The following is a 15,235-nucleotide window of genomic DNA, read 5'->3' on the forward strand; positions in this document are numbered from 1 at the left end:
GGGTATACTGGGTTCACTGAGTCAGGAGAACTGGTATTTGAACCCAGAACTGCAGAGCTCCATGGCCCAGGCTCTTTCCCTTCTCTGGGATTGTCACATCACCCACACTCCTGCAGGGCACTCTCTGAGCCCTCCTCCCCCAGCCGATGCACTAAGCACTGCGTGTTAGGGCTGGCCACCAGCCAGATGGGGCTGTCCACCGAGGTTTTTGTAATACAGCCCTTTAGAGATTGGCTGTGCCAAAGGACGGAGGCTTTATTATAACTTGCACCACTTCTGCCTATAGTCAGTTGTGAGGAGCATGGGGACAGTGGTAAGAATTGGGCCCAGGGTCCTGGGCTGGGTGGCCTGTCTGCTCCTGGCATTCCCTGCTACAGCCACTGGTAAGACACACCAGCAGGGCCTGCAGAGCTGGGAGCTTCGGGGTTGTTGGGAGGACTAGAGTAGAAGGCAAGAGTGAGGTAGGGATGGGGAGGGTTAGGCAGCCTGCTCCGAGAAGGAGCCCTCAGTTCCAAGAAATGCCGGGGGGATGTGCATCCTCTCCAGGCAGGGGTTTTGTGTGTGTGTGTGTGTGTGTGTGTGTGTGTGTGTGTGTGATCTCCAGAGTAGCCCTGCCAGAGAACACGATTGCCCTTAGGTTTTAAGGGCACCCAGGATTCGTGTAATCACTAAGATAGACACAGAAGTCACTGTAATGAAAAGAGGTTTACTCACAGTTCCTAGAAACAAGACGCATGCAGGGAAGCATGGGGTCCGCTCTGTCAGGAGGGAGAGGCCACGAGAGGAAAACGTGGTCAAGAGGCTTTGTTGTTTCCCGGAGAAGGAACAGGCAAGGCAGGCGAAGCAGGTTTCAGATTGGTTAATTTGAAGATTTTCAGTGGGCTCTGGGGCATAGGGCTCTCTAGTTGTGTGGCGCCTGGCCCTCGGGTGATTAGGGCAGGTAGCTAGTGGTGGGAGAATCTGAGAAGCCCACAGAGGAGGTGGCTGGGAGCATGGACTCTGGATTGGTTGGTTTGTCTCGGGAAGGCACACCTCTCAGTGAATTGTTTACTATTTCTAAGAATTGGCTAGCCCTGAGACCCACAGTCCCTCCAGAGTCTGCAAGGCTCCCCTATGTCAAAACATCAAAATAAAGAAAATGAACAGATGTGATTATTGCACTTAACTGAGCAGATGAGGAATCTGAGGGTGAATGGCTAGCCCAAGCAAAGCCCCAGAGCAGGTCTGTGAGTCCGGGAGAGCCTCCCTCGGGGAACTGGTCTGGTCTGGAGAAGAGTGGTAGCCATGCTGAGGCAGGAGGAGAAAGTGGGAGGTAGTCATAGGGTCCATCCCACGGGCTTGCTGGGAAGGTAGTCAGAGCGCTGTGTGCAAAGAGCTCAGAACAAGGCCCACAGAGTAGGTGCTCAGAGAGCCAGTGTTGAGTGAGTCCATTTGCCACTCCATACCCTGTGGAGGCTGTAAACTCACTCCATGGCCCTCTGTCCTACTCTCAGGGCCTGAGGTCACTCAGCCAGAAGTGGACACCACCCTGGGCCGTGTGCGAGGCCGGCAAGTGGGCGTGAAGGGCATAGACCGCCTTGTGAATGTCTTCCTGGGCATCCCGTTTGCCAAGCCACCTCTGGGGCCTGGCCGATTCTCAGCCCCGCGCCCAGCGCAGTCCTGGGAGGGTGTGCGGGATGCCAGCACTGCCCCTGCAATGTGAGTAGCCGCAGCGGAGGTGGGCAAGCAGGCAGGCTGTTGGGGGGGTGGGCCTAGATGCCAGGACCGGTGGGCTGAGCTGCTGGCCCTGGGTTCATCCTTCGCCACAGGTGCCTGCAGGATCTGGAGAGAATGGACAACAGCAGATTTGTGTTGAACGGAAAGCACCAGCACTTCCCTATTTCAGAGGACTGTCTGATCCTCAACATCTACAGCCCAGCTGAGGCCACCGTGGGGGCCAGGCGGCCGGTGTGCAGCCCAGGGGGCCCTGTTTGCCCATGCAGCTCTGCCCTGCCCAACCTCTCTCCAGCCCTGTTTCCATACTGAGGGGGGTTCTCAAGAATGCCCTGGGTTGATGGCAGGGCAACTGTTGTCCCGGGAGCTGGGGGTCACCGCCCCATGGCTTCTCTGCAGGTCATGGTATGGATCCATGGGGGCGCTCTGGTGGCCGGCGCCGCCACCTCCCAAGACGGGTCAGCCCTGGCCGCCTATGGGGATGTGGTAGTGGTCACAGTCCAGTACCGCCTGGGGCTCCTTGGCTTCCTCAGGTGAGGTGACTGGCTTGGTGGAGGGCACTGCCGGCACTGGGGAGAGGAGCTTGTGAGGGGAGTTGGGGAACTAGGGTGGAGGTCCAGAGCTTGAATGCAGATTTCTCAGGCAAGCAGAGTGTCAGGAGACCAAGGGCCCCTCCCCCATGCCATCTGGGGCAGAGAAGGAGGCTCCCCATTGCTCCACCTTGGAGAAGGGCTCGATCAAAGCCAGAATTATACAGAGAACTTGGTCCTTTGGACAGAAAGTGTTGGCTCCTGGTCTGGGGCCAGGATCCCAGCAAGGGCTGGAGGCAGGGAGCAACAGCTCTGGCAGCCACTTGAGAACCAGCCCCAGCCAGCTGGGTCCCCCCGTACCGCGTGCTGGGCACGTGCCTAGTAAGCATGCCTCATAACTAAGCCAGACTTGGTGAACGGGGGAGGGTGTTCCGTCCTGGTGGCTGGTTCAGGGCCATCCTGCAAGGGCTGAGGACAATCTATGAGGGGAGCCAGGCTGCGCTAACCTCTGCCCCCCTGCGCCCCGCCCCCAGCACTGGAGACGAGCATGCCCCTGGCAACTGGGGCTTCCTAGATGTGGTGGCTGCTCTGCACTGGGTGCAGGGGAACATCTCCCCCTTTGGAGGTGACCCCAACTCTGTCACCATCTTTGGCAGTTCTGCCGGTGCCTGCATCGTCTCTGCCCTGGTGAGTCACCTCAGGGGACTAAAACAGTATCTCCTGCAGCCCCAGACCTCCCAGCTCTCCTGCCCTCCTCTGACAGCCATCTGTCCTCCACATTGCTTCCAGGTCCTGTCCCCGCTGGCTGCAGGGCTATTCCACAGAGCCATAGCCCAGAGTGGAGTCATCACCATTCCCACCTTACAGGCTTCGAACCCAAGGCTCCTGGCTCAAGTCTGCCTCTCTTTCATCCTTTTACCCCACATGTACCTACCACAACCCCACCCTGCGCTTGTCCTGATGTCCCAGAGTGGATGCCCCTGGCAGGGAGCCCCTTGTTAGCAGAGACGAAGGAAGCACACTGCCTACGGAAGCTAGAGAAAAGCACCAGTGCCACCTGGGCACAAAATGATTCGGGGACCCGCACCTCCAGCCTCACTTCCTGCTGACTCCCCAACCCTGCTCAGGCCTCAGCACCCACTATCATCCCCTCCCTGCCACGCTGGCCATGCTGGAATCCCTCCTCTCTGAACCTTATCTCATTTCCATATTCACTCTGGCAAAACTTTCCTGACCCCACTGGGTCTGGAAATATAGTTAACTAGTTAATGACACTGTTCTCAGATTGGTAAGGAGGACTCAGCTACCCACACAAATAATGACAGCATGATGTAATGGGGGACACACAAGGTGCCTGGGGACCACCCAAGCTGGTGGCTTGGTGGCAGTTCTCTGGTCAGTCCCAAGTTCCCATCTCTGACATCACTGTCCCATCTTCCCTACAGATGTCCTCTTCTCTATGGGGGGCAGAGGGCTGGGGGTGAGGGGTGAGGGGTGAGGGGTGAGGGGTGAGGAGGGAGGGAGAGGCAAGACTCTTATCTGTCCCCAGAGCTTCGCGGACTCCGTGGCCTGCAGCTCTACCTCCTCAGCTGAGATGTTGCAGTGCCTTCGGGAGAAGGCAGACAAGGAGCAGATCCTTAACATGAAGTTGGTATGCCTACCTCCTGGGGGACAGTGGCAGGCAATAGCACAGAGGGATCCTGTCCAGCTTCTGTGAGAGCCGAGAGGCAATCAGCAGTCTGGGGTGAGGCTTGGGGCAGCCACCCCTGATGGGAAGGGGCTGAGGGCCCAAATTGGCCCGGGGGGTGTGAATGCAGAGGCACCCCTGCCCCGAGGGCAGGCTCTGTCTTCCAGGGAAGAGGCCTGCTTAGAAGGTCTCCCTATTCCCCCTGGGTCCTCTAACCCTGGTGACTTCTACCCCCTCTAAATAAGGCTCAGGCATGCAGCCATGTGACCCCTGGGATGCCATCTTTTAAGGCATGGGCCTGACTGGGAAGACCCCTGCCTTGCTTTCTCCTACAGAACACTACAGCTACCTACACCATTGATGGCACCTTCTTTCCCAAGAGCCCCAGGGAGCTCTTGAGGGAGAGGCGGTTCCATTCTGTGCCCTTCCTCCTGGGTGTCAACAATCACGAGTTTGGCTGGCTCATCCCCAAGGTGAGTGTCCTCTGGCTCCTGTGTCCTTCAAGGCCCTATCCCAGCCAATCCTCTGCTACCCCATCATTACCACAGCCTGTGAGGTGACACTCCCACTTGATAGGTGAGAAAGCAAAGCTCAGAGAGGTTTAAGGGACTTGCTCCAGGTTATGCAGATTAATTTTCCCAAAGCAAATGTTTCCTTCCGGGGACCAAGCTTTTGCACAAAGTGGCCTTCTGGGCAGTACTGATTTGCAGCATATTTGGCTTGGGGTCCGGTTTATACATCAAGCTCTATGAGACTGGTGAGTATGACTCTGTCTGAGAGACTAATTACCTGAGACTTTCAGGTTTCAAACAACAGCAAGCCAGTGAGGAACAGCATGGCCCATGTGCCTTCCAGTCCCTTCCAGGTGTACAGGACTCCCCACAAAGAGCGTTAACATCATGCTTTCCTTCTGGGCATCTTCCCTATCATTCTTCTACCCATCTTCACAGTGATTGACTTTAATGACTGCAAAACCTTCCACAAGGGAATCATAATAGTCCTTAATTTCTACACTTGGGCACTTTCTAGTTTTACGACTGAAGCTAAGAGAGCGGTGAACATTTTCATGTCCACAGCTTTTGTCCTTTTATTTATTCCTTTGGAATTGGTCCCCAGGAGGGGGGCATTTGGGTGTTTGCTGGATGACAGGCTCATGCAATCTTGACACTCAAGGACAAAGCTTGTAGGCCAGACGTGTGTGCGCGTGCGTGTGTGTGTAATGACTGATGAGTGTTAAGAGGAAACAGTACCCTGGACTCTGGCAGGCAGCCTTGGCCCCACATGGTCTACTTAGAGTCATGAGTGGAAGAGTGAGAAAGAGCCAAAGGCTGGCTCCCAAGACCTGGACAAGCCTGCCTGGAGCAGAACGCTGTGCCCGGGACTTTGTAGGCAGGATGTGTCTCAGGAATTGGGTGGCTCAGGGGGCTGTTCACCTCCTTGCTGGTGCAGAAATTCTCTTCAGTCCCCTTGTCATCCATGTGGACCCAACTATAGATTTTTCAGCCAACCAGATGTTTACTAAATGTCCATGGTGTAAGCTTTAACCATGGAAAGCAATTCATACATTTTCTGGACATCTCTCCACCTCTAATGTGTTGCCACTGGCCGAGCACTTTGTGAAATTGCTACTATGCCAATTTATTTTATTTTATTTTATTTATTTATTTTTTAACGTTTATTTATTTTTGAGACAGAGAGAGACAGAGCATGAACGGGGGAGGGTCAGAGAGATGGAGACACAAGAATCTGAAACAGGCTCCAGGCTCTGAGCTGTCAGCACAGAGCCCGACGCGGGGCTCGAACCCACAGACTGCGAGATCATGACCTGAGCTGAAGTCGGCCGCTTAACCCATTGAGCCACCCAGGCGCCCCTCTACTACGCCAATTTAAACTGCTGCCAGTGACTAAAGTCTCCCAAGTTTTATTGCAACTTTACCAGCTTTGCAGATGATAATTTTTTAAATACGAACTTTATTGAGATGTAATTTACATACCATAAAATTTACCCTTTAAAAAAGTGTAATTCAGTGGGTTTTAGTACATCCACGAAGTCATGCAACCATCACCACTATCTTATTCCAGAACATTTGCATCCCCCTAAAATTCAGCCCATACCTGTTTGCAGTCACTTAGCATCCCTCCTCCCCCAGGCCCTGGCAGCCACTAATGTACTCTCTATCAAATCTGTGAACTTGCCTATTCTATACATTTCAAATAAGTAGAATCCTACAATGTTTTGTTTTGTTGTTTTGTTTTGTTTTGGTGTCTGACCTCTTTCACCTAAAATGATGTTTTCAAGTTTCATCTATCTTGTATCTCGTGTTAGTATTCATTCTTTTTTATGACTAAATAGACCCTTGTGTGGATACAGCACGTTTTGTTTATCCATTCATCAGTTGATAGGCATTTGGGTCATTTCTACCTTTTTGGCTATTATGGATAATCCTACTATGAACATTCATGTACAAGTTTTTATGCAATTATAGGTTTTAATTTCTCTTGGTTATATACCTAGAAGTGGAATTGCTGGGTCCCATAGTAACTCTGTTTAATCGTTTGAGGAACTGCCTGTTTTCCGAAGTGTCTGTACCATTTCACATTCCCCCCCAGCAATGTAGGAGGATTTCGGTTAGTCCACATCCTCAACAACACTCACTAGCTCTCGTTTTGATTATAGTCATCCTAGCGGGTGTGAAGTGGTATCTCGTTGTGGTTTTGATTTGCATTTCCCTAATGACTTACCATGTTGAGTATCTTTTTATGTGATGATTGGCCATTTTTATATCTTCTTTGGAAAAATGTCTATTAAAATCTTTTGCCCATTTTTAAATTGGATTATCTTTTTATCATTGAGTTGTAAGAGTTTCTCATATAGTCTAGATACAAGTCCCTGTCAGATGTATGATTTGTAAACCTTGTTTCCCATGCCGTGGGTTGTCTTTTCACTTTGTTACGGTGTTCTTAACAACACAAAAAACTTAACATTTTGATGAAGTCCAATTTATTTTCTCTTTTGTTGCTTGTCCTTTGGGAGTAATATCTAAGAATTGATTGCTTAGTCAGATTTACCTCTACGTTTTCTCGAAGAGTTTTATAGTTTTAGCTCTTATGTTTAGGTTTATGATTCATTTGAAGTTAAAACTGTGACTGAGGGATTTTTTGTATGTGGTTATCCAGCTGTTCCCGAATCAGTTGTTGAAACACTTTTTTTTTTTCCTTATTGAACTGTCTTGATACGCTTCCTGAAAATCATTGGCCATAAACTTAAGGGTTTATCTCTGGACTCTCAGTTCTATTTGGTTAATTATACGTCTATCCTTATGCCAGTACCACACCATACTGATTAGTTTTGTACTAAGTTTTGAAATGGAGAAGTGTGAGTCCTCCACCTTTGTTCTTCTTTGTTCTTCAAGATTGCTGTGTTACTTTGCTAGGGTTGCCATGACAAAGGACCACAATCTGGGTGGTTTAAACAACAGAAATTTGGTTCCTTCTGAGTCCTGTGAGAGAGAGTCCACGCTTCTCTACTATTTTCTGGTTGCATTAGGCGTTCCGTGGCATTCTCCCTCTGTTTTCACATTGTCTTCCCTCTGTGCCATCTGTCTCTGTGTCCGAATTGCCCCTTTTCACAAGGACATTAGTCATATTGGACTAGGACCCACCCTAATGATTACCTTTGCAATCGTCTTAACTTGACTACCTCTCTAAAGGCCTCATCTTTAAATAAGGTCACATTCTGAAGTACTGGGGGTTATGCCTGTGCATATCTTTTTGTGAAGATACAAATCAATCCCTAACAGTTGTTCTGGTTATTCCAGGTCCCTTACATTTCCATATGAATTCTGATCAGCTTATCAATTTCTGCAAAAAAAAAAAAAAGTGGCTGAGATTTTGGTAGGGATCAGGCTGAATCTATAGACCAGTTTAGGAAGTATTGCCATCTTAACAAGATGAAGTCTTCCAACCCATGAACATAGGATGTCTTTCCATTTACTTAGGTCCTCTTTAGTTTCTCTAGTTTTTAATGTACAAGGTTCATACTTTGTTAATGAAGTTGATTCCTAAGGATTTTATTTTTCGATGCTCTTGTAAATGAAATTGTTTTCTTCACATCACCTTCAGGCTGTTCATTGCCGCTGTATAGAAACACAACTGATTTTTGTCTATTGTTCTTATAAACTATCATTTTAAAGAACTTTGCTCCTTTAGCTTTTTTAGTTTAGTCCTTTAATGTTTAGTGCAGGTTAACATCCCCCTGTGGGTATGCACTCTTTGTGTTTGCTCATCCATGAGTTTTCTGTTCCTGTTTTCACAATGATTAACCAAGAGCCCCATAGCCATGAAACTAACTTTAATAGCGAACACTTTACAGTGCTTACTGTATGTCAGGGTCTTCATAGTTACTACTCCGATCTTCATAACAATCCTATGAGGCAGGTTATTGCCATTCCTCTTTCACGGATTAAGAAACTGAGACACCAAGAGTTTAAGCAATGGGCCCAGGTCATGATTTAGCAAGTGGCAGAGTTGGGATTTGAACCCAAAGACTGTGCCCTTAAAAACCTAACATATAAAGCCAACATTTCACTTTAAAAACAACATTTTAACTTTCCCTGTAGGCCTTACTAAGCACCCGGGGGTCTTGATCTTATTCTGTGAAAATGTTGAATACATTTTGGGACTGCTATGACCCACGTGCTTGTTGTATTTGGCGCTGTTTCCTCCCTCCTTGATTTGAGGTTTATCTTTTCGAGTCTATGGACTTGTGGGCTTCAACACACTTGGCTCTGTTCACAGGACTGTGAACACTCGCCTGCTCATAGCTGGGAGTAGGGGGTGGGCAGTAATCAGGCTGTGCTGAGAAGACCCTGATGTCCCCACAGGGCTGGGGTTTCCTGGATAAGATGGGGCAGATGAGCGTGGAGGATATGCTGGCCATATTAAGACCCAACTTGACCATTCTGGTGAGTCAACAAGGGAGGAAGAGGTAGTCCAGTGGGTATCCTATCCAGAATAGTAGGGCACCCTCTTCCTCCTACCGTTCAACCCCCACAGCTACCCACACACCACCAAACCCCTTGGTCCAGCTGCTGACTTTTAGTTCCACCTAGAAATCCCCTTGGACATGAGTCAGTATGGTTCCCAAAGGAAGATCATCATCATCATTTTCATCATTTCATCATTTTCATCATATGCCCCTTAATGAGCCCATATTATGTGCCAGAGACTATGCTGTGCTGTGCTGAGCACTAGGACAGGGATTCATTTCCTTCAATTCTTACTATATCCCTGTGAAATAGACACTTTCATTTTCCCCATTTTACAGATGGGTCAAGGTCTCATGATAAGTAAAGGGCAGAGGCAGAGCTTGAGCCAGCTCTGTCTGACCCCACAGCTTCAGCTGTTAAGATCATACTGTCAGATGTGGAGTAAGTTGGATCTGGAGTCCAATCCAAGCCCTGGCTACCTGTCCTCAGTGAGCCTAATCCCTTTGAGCCCATTTCCTCCCCTGTAAATGTGGATATACCTCCCATATGAGGAAACTGGATGCTGTATTTGAAAACTCTACTAGGGAGCTGGTATTGAAAGATGCTCAATCTATGCATATTTCCCTCCCTTCTTTGGACCCCCCAGAGCCCTCTCCATTCATACAACCTCATCACTATTCTCTGGAGCTCTGTGGAGCCCCCATGATTTGTTCTTTTACCAACTTCCTGGTTAACTTCAACCAGGCAACTGCTCAAGATCAGAACCCTTAGCTGGGAACTTCACGTAGGCTGCCAAACACCACTGCCAGGCAGGAACTGACTTTCTGGGAGGCTCAGCAACCTATCTGAGATCACACAGCAAAGCAGCAATCGCAGAGCTAGGATTTGACTCCAGGTCTGACCTTACCCTGCCTAGACATTATCTAGAACCCCAAAGGGAGGCAAGGGCTGGGCCCTGGCACATGAGCCCTGGAATATGAAGAGGCTGTGCTGGAGGGTGTGAGGCTTCTTTGGAGGGTCTGCTGGGCTGTGGGACCTGAGCATGCCTAAGCCTGGCTTCCTGCCCCAGGATATACCCCTCGAGGTGATGCCCACCATCGTAGATGAATACCTAGGCGGCAGTTTCGACGCAGAAGCCAGACGCAATGCTGTCCAGGAATTTTGGGCTGACCTTATGGTTATCTTTCCCACCTTGAATTTCTCAAGAAACCTCCGAGGTGAGCCTATCCCTGTTCACCTGCCCTACCCTTCCCATTTTGGCCCAGGAGTTGGGTTATCATAGGCATCATGGCCCCACACCCTGCTGCTACCCCCACACCTCGCTTTCTCTCTGAGATGCAGTGTTAACAGTAATGAGAGGCGACTCTGGCAGGTCACTCTGCAGGAGAGAAAACCAAGGCTCAGAGATGTGCAGTAGAGATTTGAAGGTGATCTGGCTGTGACATCTGTCACCTCATTGATCGCCACGGTTGATTCAGCTGATCTGGCTGGCTAGGTGGGTGTCCCCTTCCTCCCTCATCGCTGCATTGTGTCCTTCCCAAAGCTGCACTATCAGTCAAGGACGACCTTCCCCAATAGAGGAAGACCATTCATTCTTCAGTCAAGGGAATATGAGTAGCTGCGCTCTCCTGCTAGAACCTCCAAACAAGCTCTCAGAGAGGCGCAGTGACTTGTCTAAGGTCACCCAGCAGGGCCCATCCCCAATTCTCAGGCATTCATTGGTTTTTCCCACATTCAGCGCTTCTCCTGGGAGAAAAGTCTTGCTTCCTCCAAGCCTAGTGGCTAGTCCCTGACACAGCCCTAGAATAGCACCAAGTTCCTATCTTTGTGACCTTAGGCAAGATACCTAACCCCTCTGTGCCTCAGTTTCCTCATTTGCAAAATGGCAACAATAGACTCTAACCCATAGGTTGTTGTGAGGATGAAATTAATGATTGCACATAAAGCACATGGAATGGTGCACAATGGCCAGCAAGTGCTCAGTAAATGCTTGCTGATAATTATGGTGTCATCATCAGTATTGTTACTGGTGTTGGTGTTATTGGTGCTACTATGAGCCAGTCCTGTTAGAGGTAGGACCTGGTCAGGCTGAGGGTACCTAACTCTGATGCCACCCTCTCTCCACAGATTCTGGAGCCCCCGTCTTTTTCTATGAGTTCCAGCATCGACCCAGTTCTTTTGCGAAGATCAAACCAGACTGGGTGAGGGCTGACCATGGGGCTGAGATTGCCTTCATATTCGGGGGTCCTTTCCTCATGGATGAGAGCTCCCTGCTGGGTGAGGACAGATAGACATTGACCCCTGGGCTGTAGGCTCCACAGGCTAGGGTGGGGCTTGCAGGCACAGAGGTCTCCAGTCAGCACAGGGAACCCTTGGGTTCTCTCCAAGACCCACCTGACCTTGATCTAGGTCTATTCCTCCCCTAGCCTTTCCAGAAGCTACACAGGAGGAGAAGCAGCTGAGCCTCACCATGATGGCCCAGTGGACCCAATTTGCCCGGACAGGGTGAGTGAGCAAGTGGGAACACCTGGCTTTGGGCCTCTACTATGCAGATCTTCCCCCAGGGGATAAAGCAGGCGGCCCTGGACTTCATTCATTTTTCCCACCCAGGGACCCCAATGGTGAGGGGTTGCCTCCTTGGCCTGCATTCAAGCAGTTGGAGCAATACCTGGAGATCAGCCCGACACCACGAGTTGGCCAGAAGCTAAGAGAAGCCCAAATGCAGTTCTGGGCAGAGATACTTTCTGCCAACTTCCGGCAGTGGCAGCAGAAGCAGAAGGGCAGGAAGGCCCAGGAGGAGCTCTGAGGCAGGGCATGGGCCTTCTTGGCTGGAGGCCAACCCTAGGGGTGGCAGAGTCCCAGCAAAACAGCTTCTTTCTCCCCCTACTAAGAAACTTTAACTCAAACCAAGCTGATGTATGGACATGTCCCTTAAGGAATCAGCCCCTCCATGACTGGCATTGTGCTGTTGAAATGTCACTTGCTTCCTACTTTAAGGGCCTCTGTACAAACTCCTCCCTCTTCTTTCCCCCTTGCTTCCTAGCAAGTTCCAGCTCTTTCCTTAAGCTCCCTCCTCCATGAAGCTTTCCCTGCCTTCTCTAGGCCCGAGTGTATGTCCGTTACAGCATAGCCCACTCCAGGCTAGCACTGTCTGTATCTGTGTCTCTTTCCCTTCTCTGAGAGTAGAAATCAACCTGACCCCACTCTGCATCTTCCCCACAAGGATCAGGAGGACTTGGAGTCAGGGATGTTTGATGAGCGAGTAAAAGACTGAGAGAGTGTGTGAATGGTGGCTGCTGGATGTGAACCCAGGCTCTTCAGCCACCAAAGCTATGCTCAGGCCTACACAGATGTGCCCCTTGGCCAGAAGGGTGAATGGACTCCAAAGGCAGCCCTGGGGTAGGAGGAAGTCCTGAGACCTCAAAGAATTCTCTAGAATGGATCTCAGCCCCCAAAGGCCTCTAACTCAGGCTAAAGGAGATCCTTTTCTCTGTGCTGCCCAGACTTGTTCCCCTGCTCCCTTGCACAAGACACAGCAGAATCCAGCAGGGCCAGAGACCTGACTCTTAGCCTATGAGATGTCAGCTTCCCAGTCCTAGTGCTTCAATGCTTAATGGCCTGCTAGGCTCCTCCCTGCCCTCCCAGCTTGGGGAGACCAACTTCTGGGGGAACTGAGCACAGCTCCACAGCACCTGCTAGGACACAGGAGAAGAGATTGAGGGAGGGTGTCTGGACAAGTGCATCAGTCAGACTATTGTCACAGAGAAAAGAAGAGGCCTACCCACTCAGGCCACAACAAGTGAAGAGGAGCCAGAGGCTTTTGAGGCAAACATTTCTTCTTTTTGAGAATCAATGCACCACTCCCTTGGGGCATCTGGATTTTAATACATGCCACAAGGACTTTCTTTCCCTGCCCCCACTATCTCATCCTACAGGTCTAATCCCACATATACCCTTCCTCCATCAGACTCAGTTCCTGGCTGCTGAGGGTTACATGAAAGCACTTGCAATTGGGACCAGTGCTGTTCAGGGAAGTCCTTTTTGGGCAAGGAGGAGACACATAAAGCCAGAGGGACACTTAGTCATACCACTCCCCTGCTCAAGAGCTCCCTGTCATTCTCTGTCACCCTTAGGGCAAGTCCAAGTTCTTCACATGGCATTGAAAGCCTTCTGTTCTCATCCCCCTTCTCCACCAGGGAAGTATGTCCCCACAAGCCAGTAGAGAGCCTGACAAGTACATAAGCCCCAATCACAGTGTGCCACTAGGGACACAGAGGGCTGTAGGAGCACAGAGGCATAGTCCAGCCCTGACACGTGCCCTCTCTAAATAAATAAATAGATAAATAAATAAATAAATAAACCTTAAAAAAATAAAGGGTAAAATTAAGTGATTTTTTTTTGTATCTAACTACTTTCTGTCTTTATTGCTTTCCCTATTCTGGACACTTCATATAAATGGAATCATATGCAGTCTTTTGTGATTGGTTTCTTTCACTTAGCACAATGTTTAGATGTTCAGCTATGGTATAGCATGTATCAGTATTTCATTTCTTTTGGCCAAGTATTTCATTTTATCAATATACCACATTTTGCTTACTCATTCATCAGTTGATGGACATTTGGATTGTTTCTACCTTGTAGCTATTATGAATAATACTGCTTTAAATGTTTGTGTACAAATTTTGTGTGGACATGTTTTCATTTCTCTTGGAGATACACACATACACATACACAGAGGAGTAAAATTACTAAGTTATATGGTAACTCTTATAGTTAATCATTTGAGGAACTGCCAGACTGTTTTCCAAATGGCTGCCCCATTTCACATCCTGACCAGAAGTCTATGAGGATTTAGATTTCCCTAAATTATCTGACTTTTTTATTCCAGATGCCCTAGTGGGTATGAAGTGGCATCTAATGTTGGTCTGATTTGCATTTCCCTGATGGCTAATGATGTTGAACATCTTTTCATATATTTATTAACCTTTCAAACATATTCCTTGGAAAAATATCTTTGTATCCTTTGCCCGTTTTTTAATTGGGTTGTTTGTCTTTTTGTTAAGTTGTAAGATCCTTTATATATTCCAAATGTAAGTCCCTTAACAGCAACTTGTATATGATTTGCAAATATTCTCTCCCATTCCATGGGTTGTCTTCATTTTCTTTATTCTTTGCATGGAGCTATCCAGTCGTCTAACACCATTTTTTGAAAAGACTGTTCTTCCCACCACTGAATGGTCTTGGCACCCTTGTCGAAAATCAACCAAGCATAGATATGATGGATTTATGGATGGACTCTTAATTCTGTTCCATTATTTTATATGTTTGGCTTATGCCAACACCTACCACCCTCTCTTGATTACCATTCGTAATAAGTTTTGAAATAGGAAACTAGGAGTCCTCCTACTTTATCCTTGTTCATGCTTGTTTTGGCTATGCCGGGTCCCTTGCAATTCCATGCAAATTTTAGAATCCAGCTGCCAATTTCTACCAAGAAGTCAGCTGAGATTCCTATAGGGATGGCATTGAATCTGCAGATCAATTTGGGGAGTGTTACTTTACCAACTTAACAATATTAAGTCCTTTCACACAAACATGGGGTGTCTTCCCATTTGTTTACATCTACTTTAATTTCTTACAAAATGTTTTGTAGTTTTTAGAGTATAAGTTTTGGACTTCTTTTGTTTGGGAGCCTCCAGTTCATGGAGGTGCCCCAGGAGTTATCAAGTCCACAGCTGAGCTGAGGCTGTGCTTTTCTGAGAAACACCTGTGAATACAGAAGTGGCCAAGTACACTGGCCAAACCCCTCTTGGGGGGTCCTATCTGTTATCCCTCATCCATGGCTTGGTGTTGCCTACCCCCATCCCTGGCACTGGCCTCTAGGGTTCCTCAGTGCTGGCCATCTATGAATCCTTGCTAGCCAGAAGGTCCTGAAGGTTCCTTAATGGTGCCATTCTGACAGACACAAACTCTCCCTAGGTCTGTAACTACTACCTTTCATGCTGTTTGGAATAGAGAAAGTTAACTCCCCCCATTTTGATATACCCTGGTGAGGGTCATTGCTGACCTGCTTGAGCATAGGATCTCAGCTCAGTGAGAGGATTCTTCCATCGTTGCAGGTACCTTTACTGCCCCCTGTGAGTGGGATGTCATGTCAGAACCATGGTGGGTCCAGAACCATGCCCTCTAACTTTGTCCCAGGCCCAACTGCTAGGCCAGCTCCAAGAGGCTCCTCTCTCCAGGACCTGAGATTAGGCCTCCACCCCTGAGGCACCTGGGTGGCTCAGTCAGTTAAGTGTCCAAATTTGGGTCAGGTC

At 48.8% G+C, this 15,235-nt stretch overlaps 1 protein-coding gene across 1 annotated transcript; it reads left to right on the top strand.

Moving 5' to 3' along the window:
- The first annotated feature begins 1,284 nt into the window (after window positions 1-1,284).
- On the top strand, window positions 1,285-13,101 carry CES3 (carboxylesterase 3). Its single transcript, XM_049622975.1, has 13 exons — window positions 1,285-1,305; window positions 1,400-1,698; window positions 1,809-1,947; window positions 2,113-2,246; window positions 2,777-2,930; window positions 3,033-3,137; window positions 3,793-3,894; window positions 4,266-4,403; window positions 8,814-8,894; window positions 9,988-10,135; window positions 11,046-11,195; window positions 11,345-11,423; window positions 11,529-13,101. The coding sequence occupies exons 1-13, from the start codon at window positions 1,285-1,287 to the stop codon at window positions 11,722-11,724; spliced, it is 1,746 nt and encodes a 581-aa protein (XP_049478932.1). The 3' UTR covers window positions 11,725-13,101.
- The last annotated feature ends 2,134 nt before the right edge of the window (window positions 13,102-15,235 follow it).

The sequence above is a fragment of the Panthera uncia genome (assembly GCF_023721935.1).
Source record: "Panthera uncia isolate 11264 chromosome E2 unlocalized genomic scaffold, Puncia_PCG_1.0 HiC_scaffold_20, whole genome shotgun sequence".
In the NCBI taxonomy this organism is placed as follows: domain Eukaryota; kingdom Metazoa; phylum Chordata; class Mammalia; order Carnivora; family Felidae; genus Panthera; species Panthera uncia.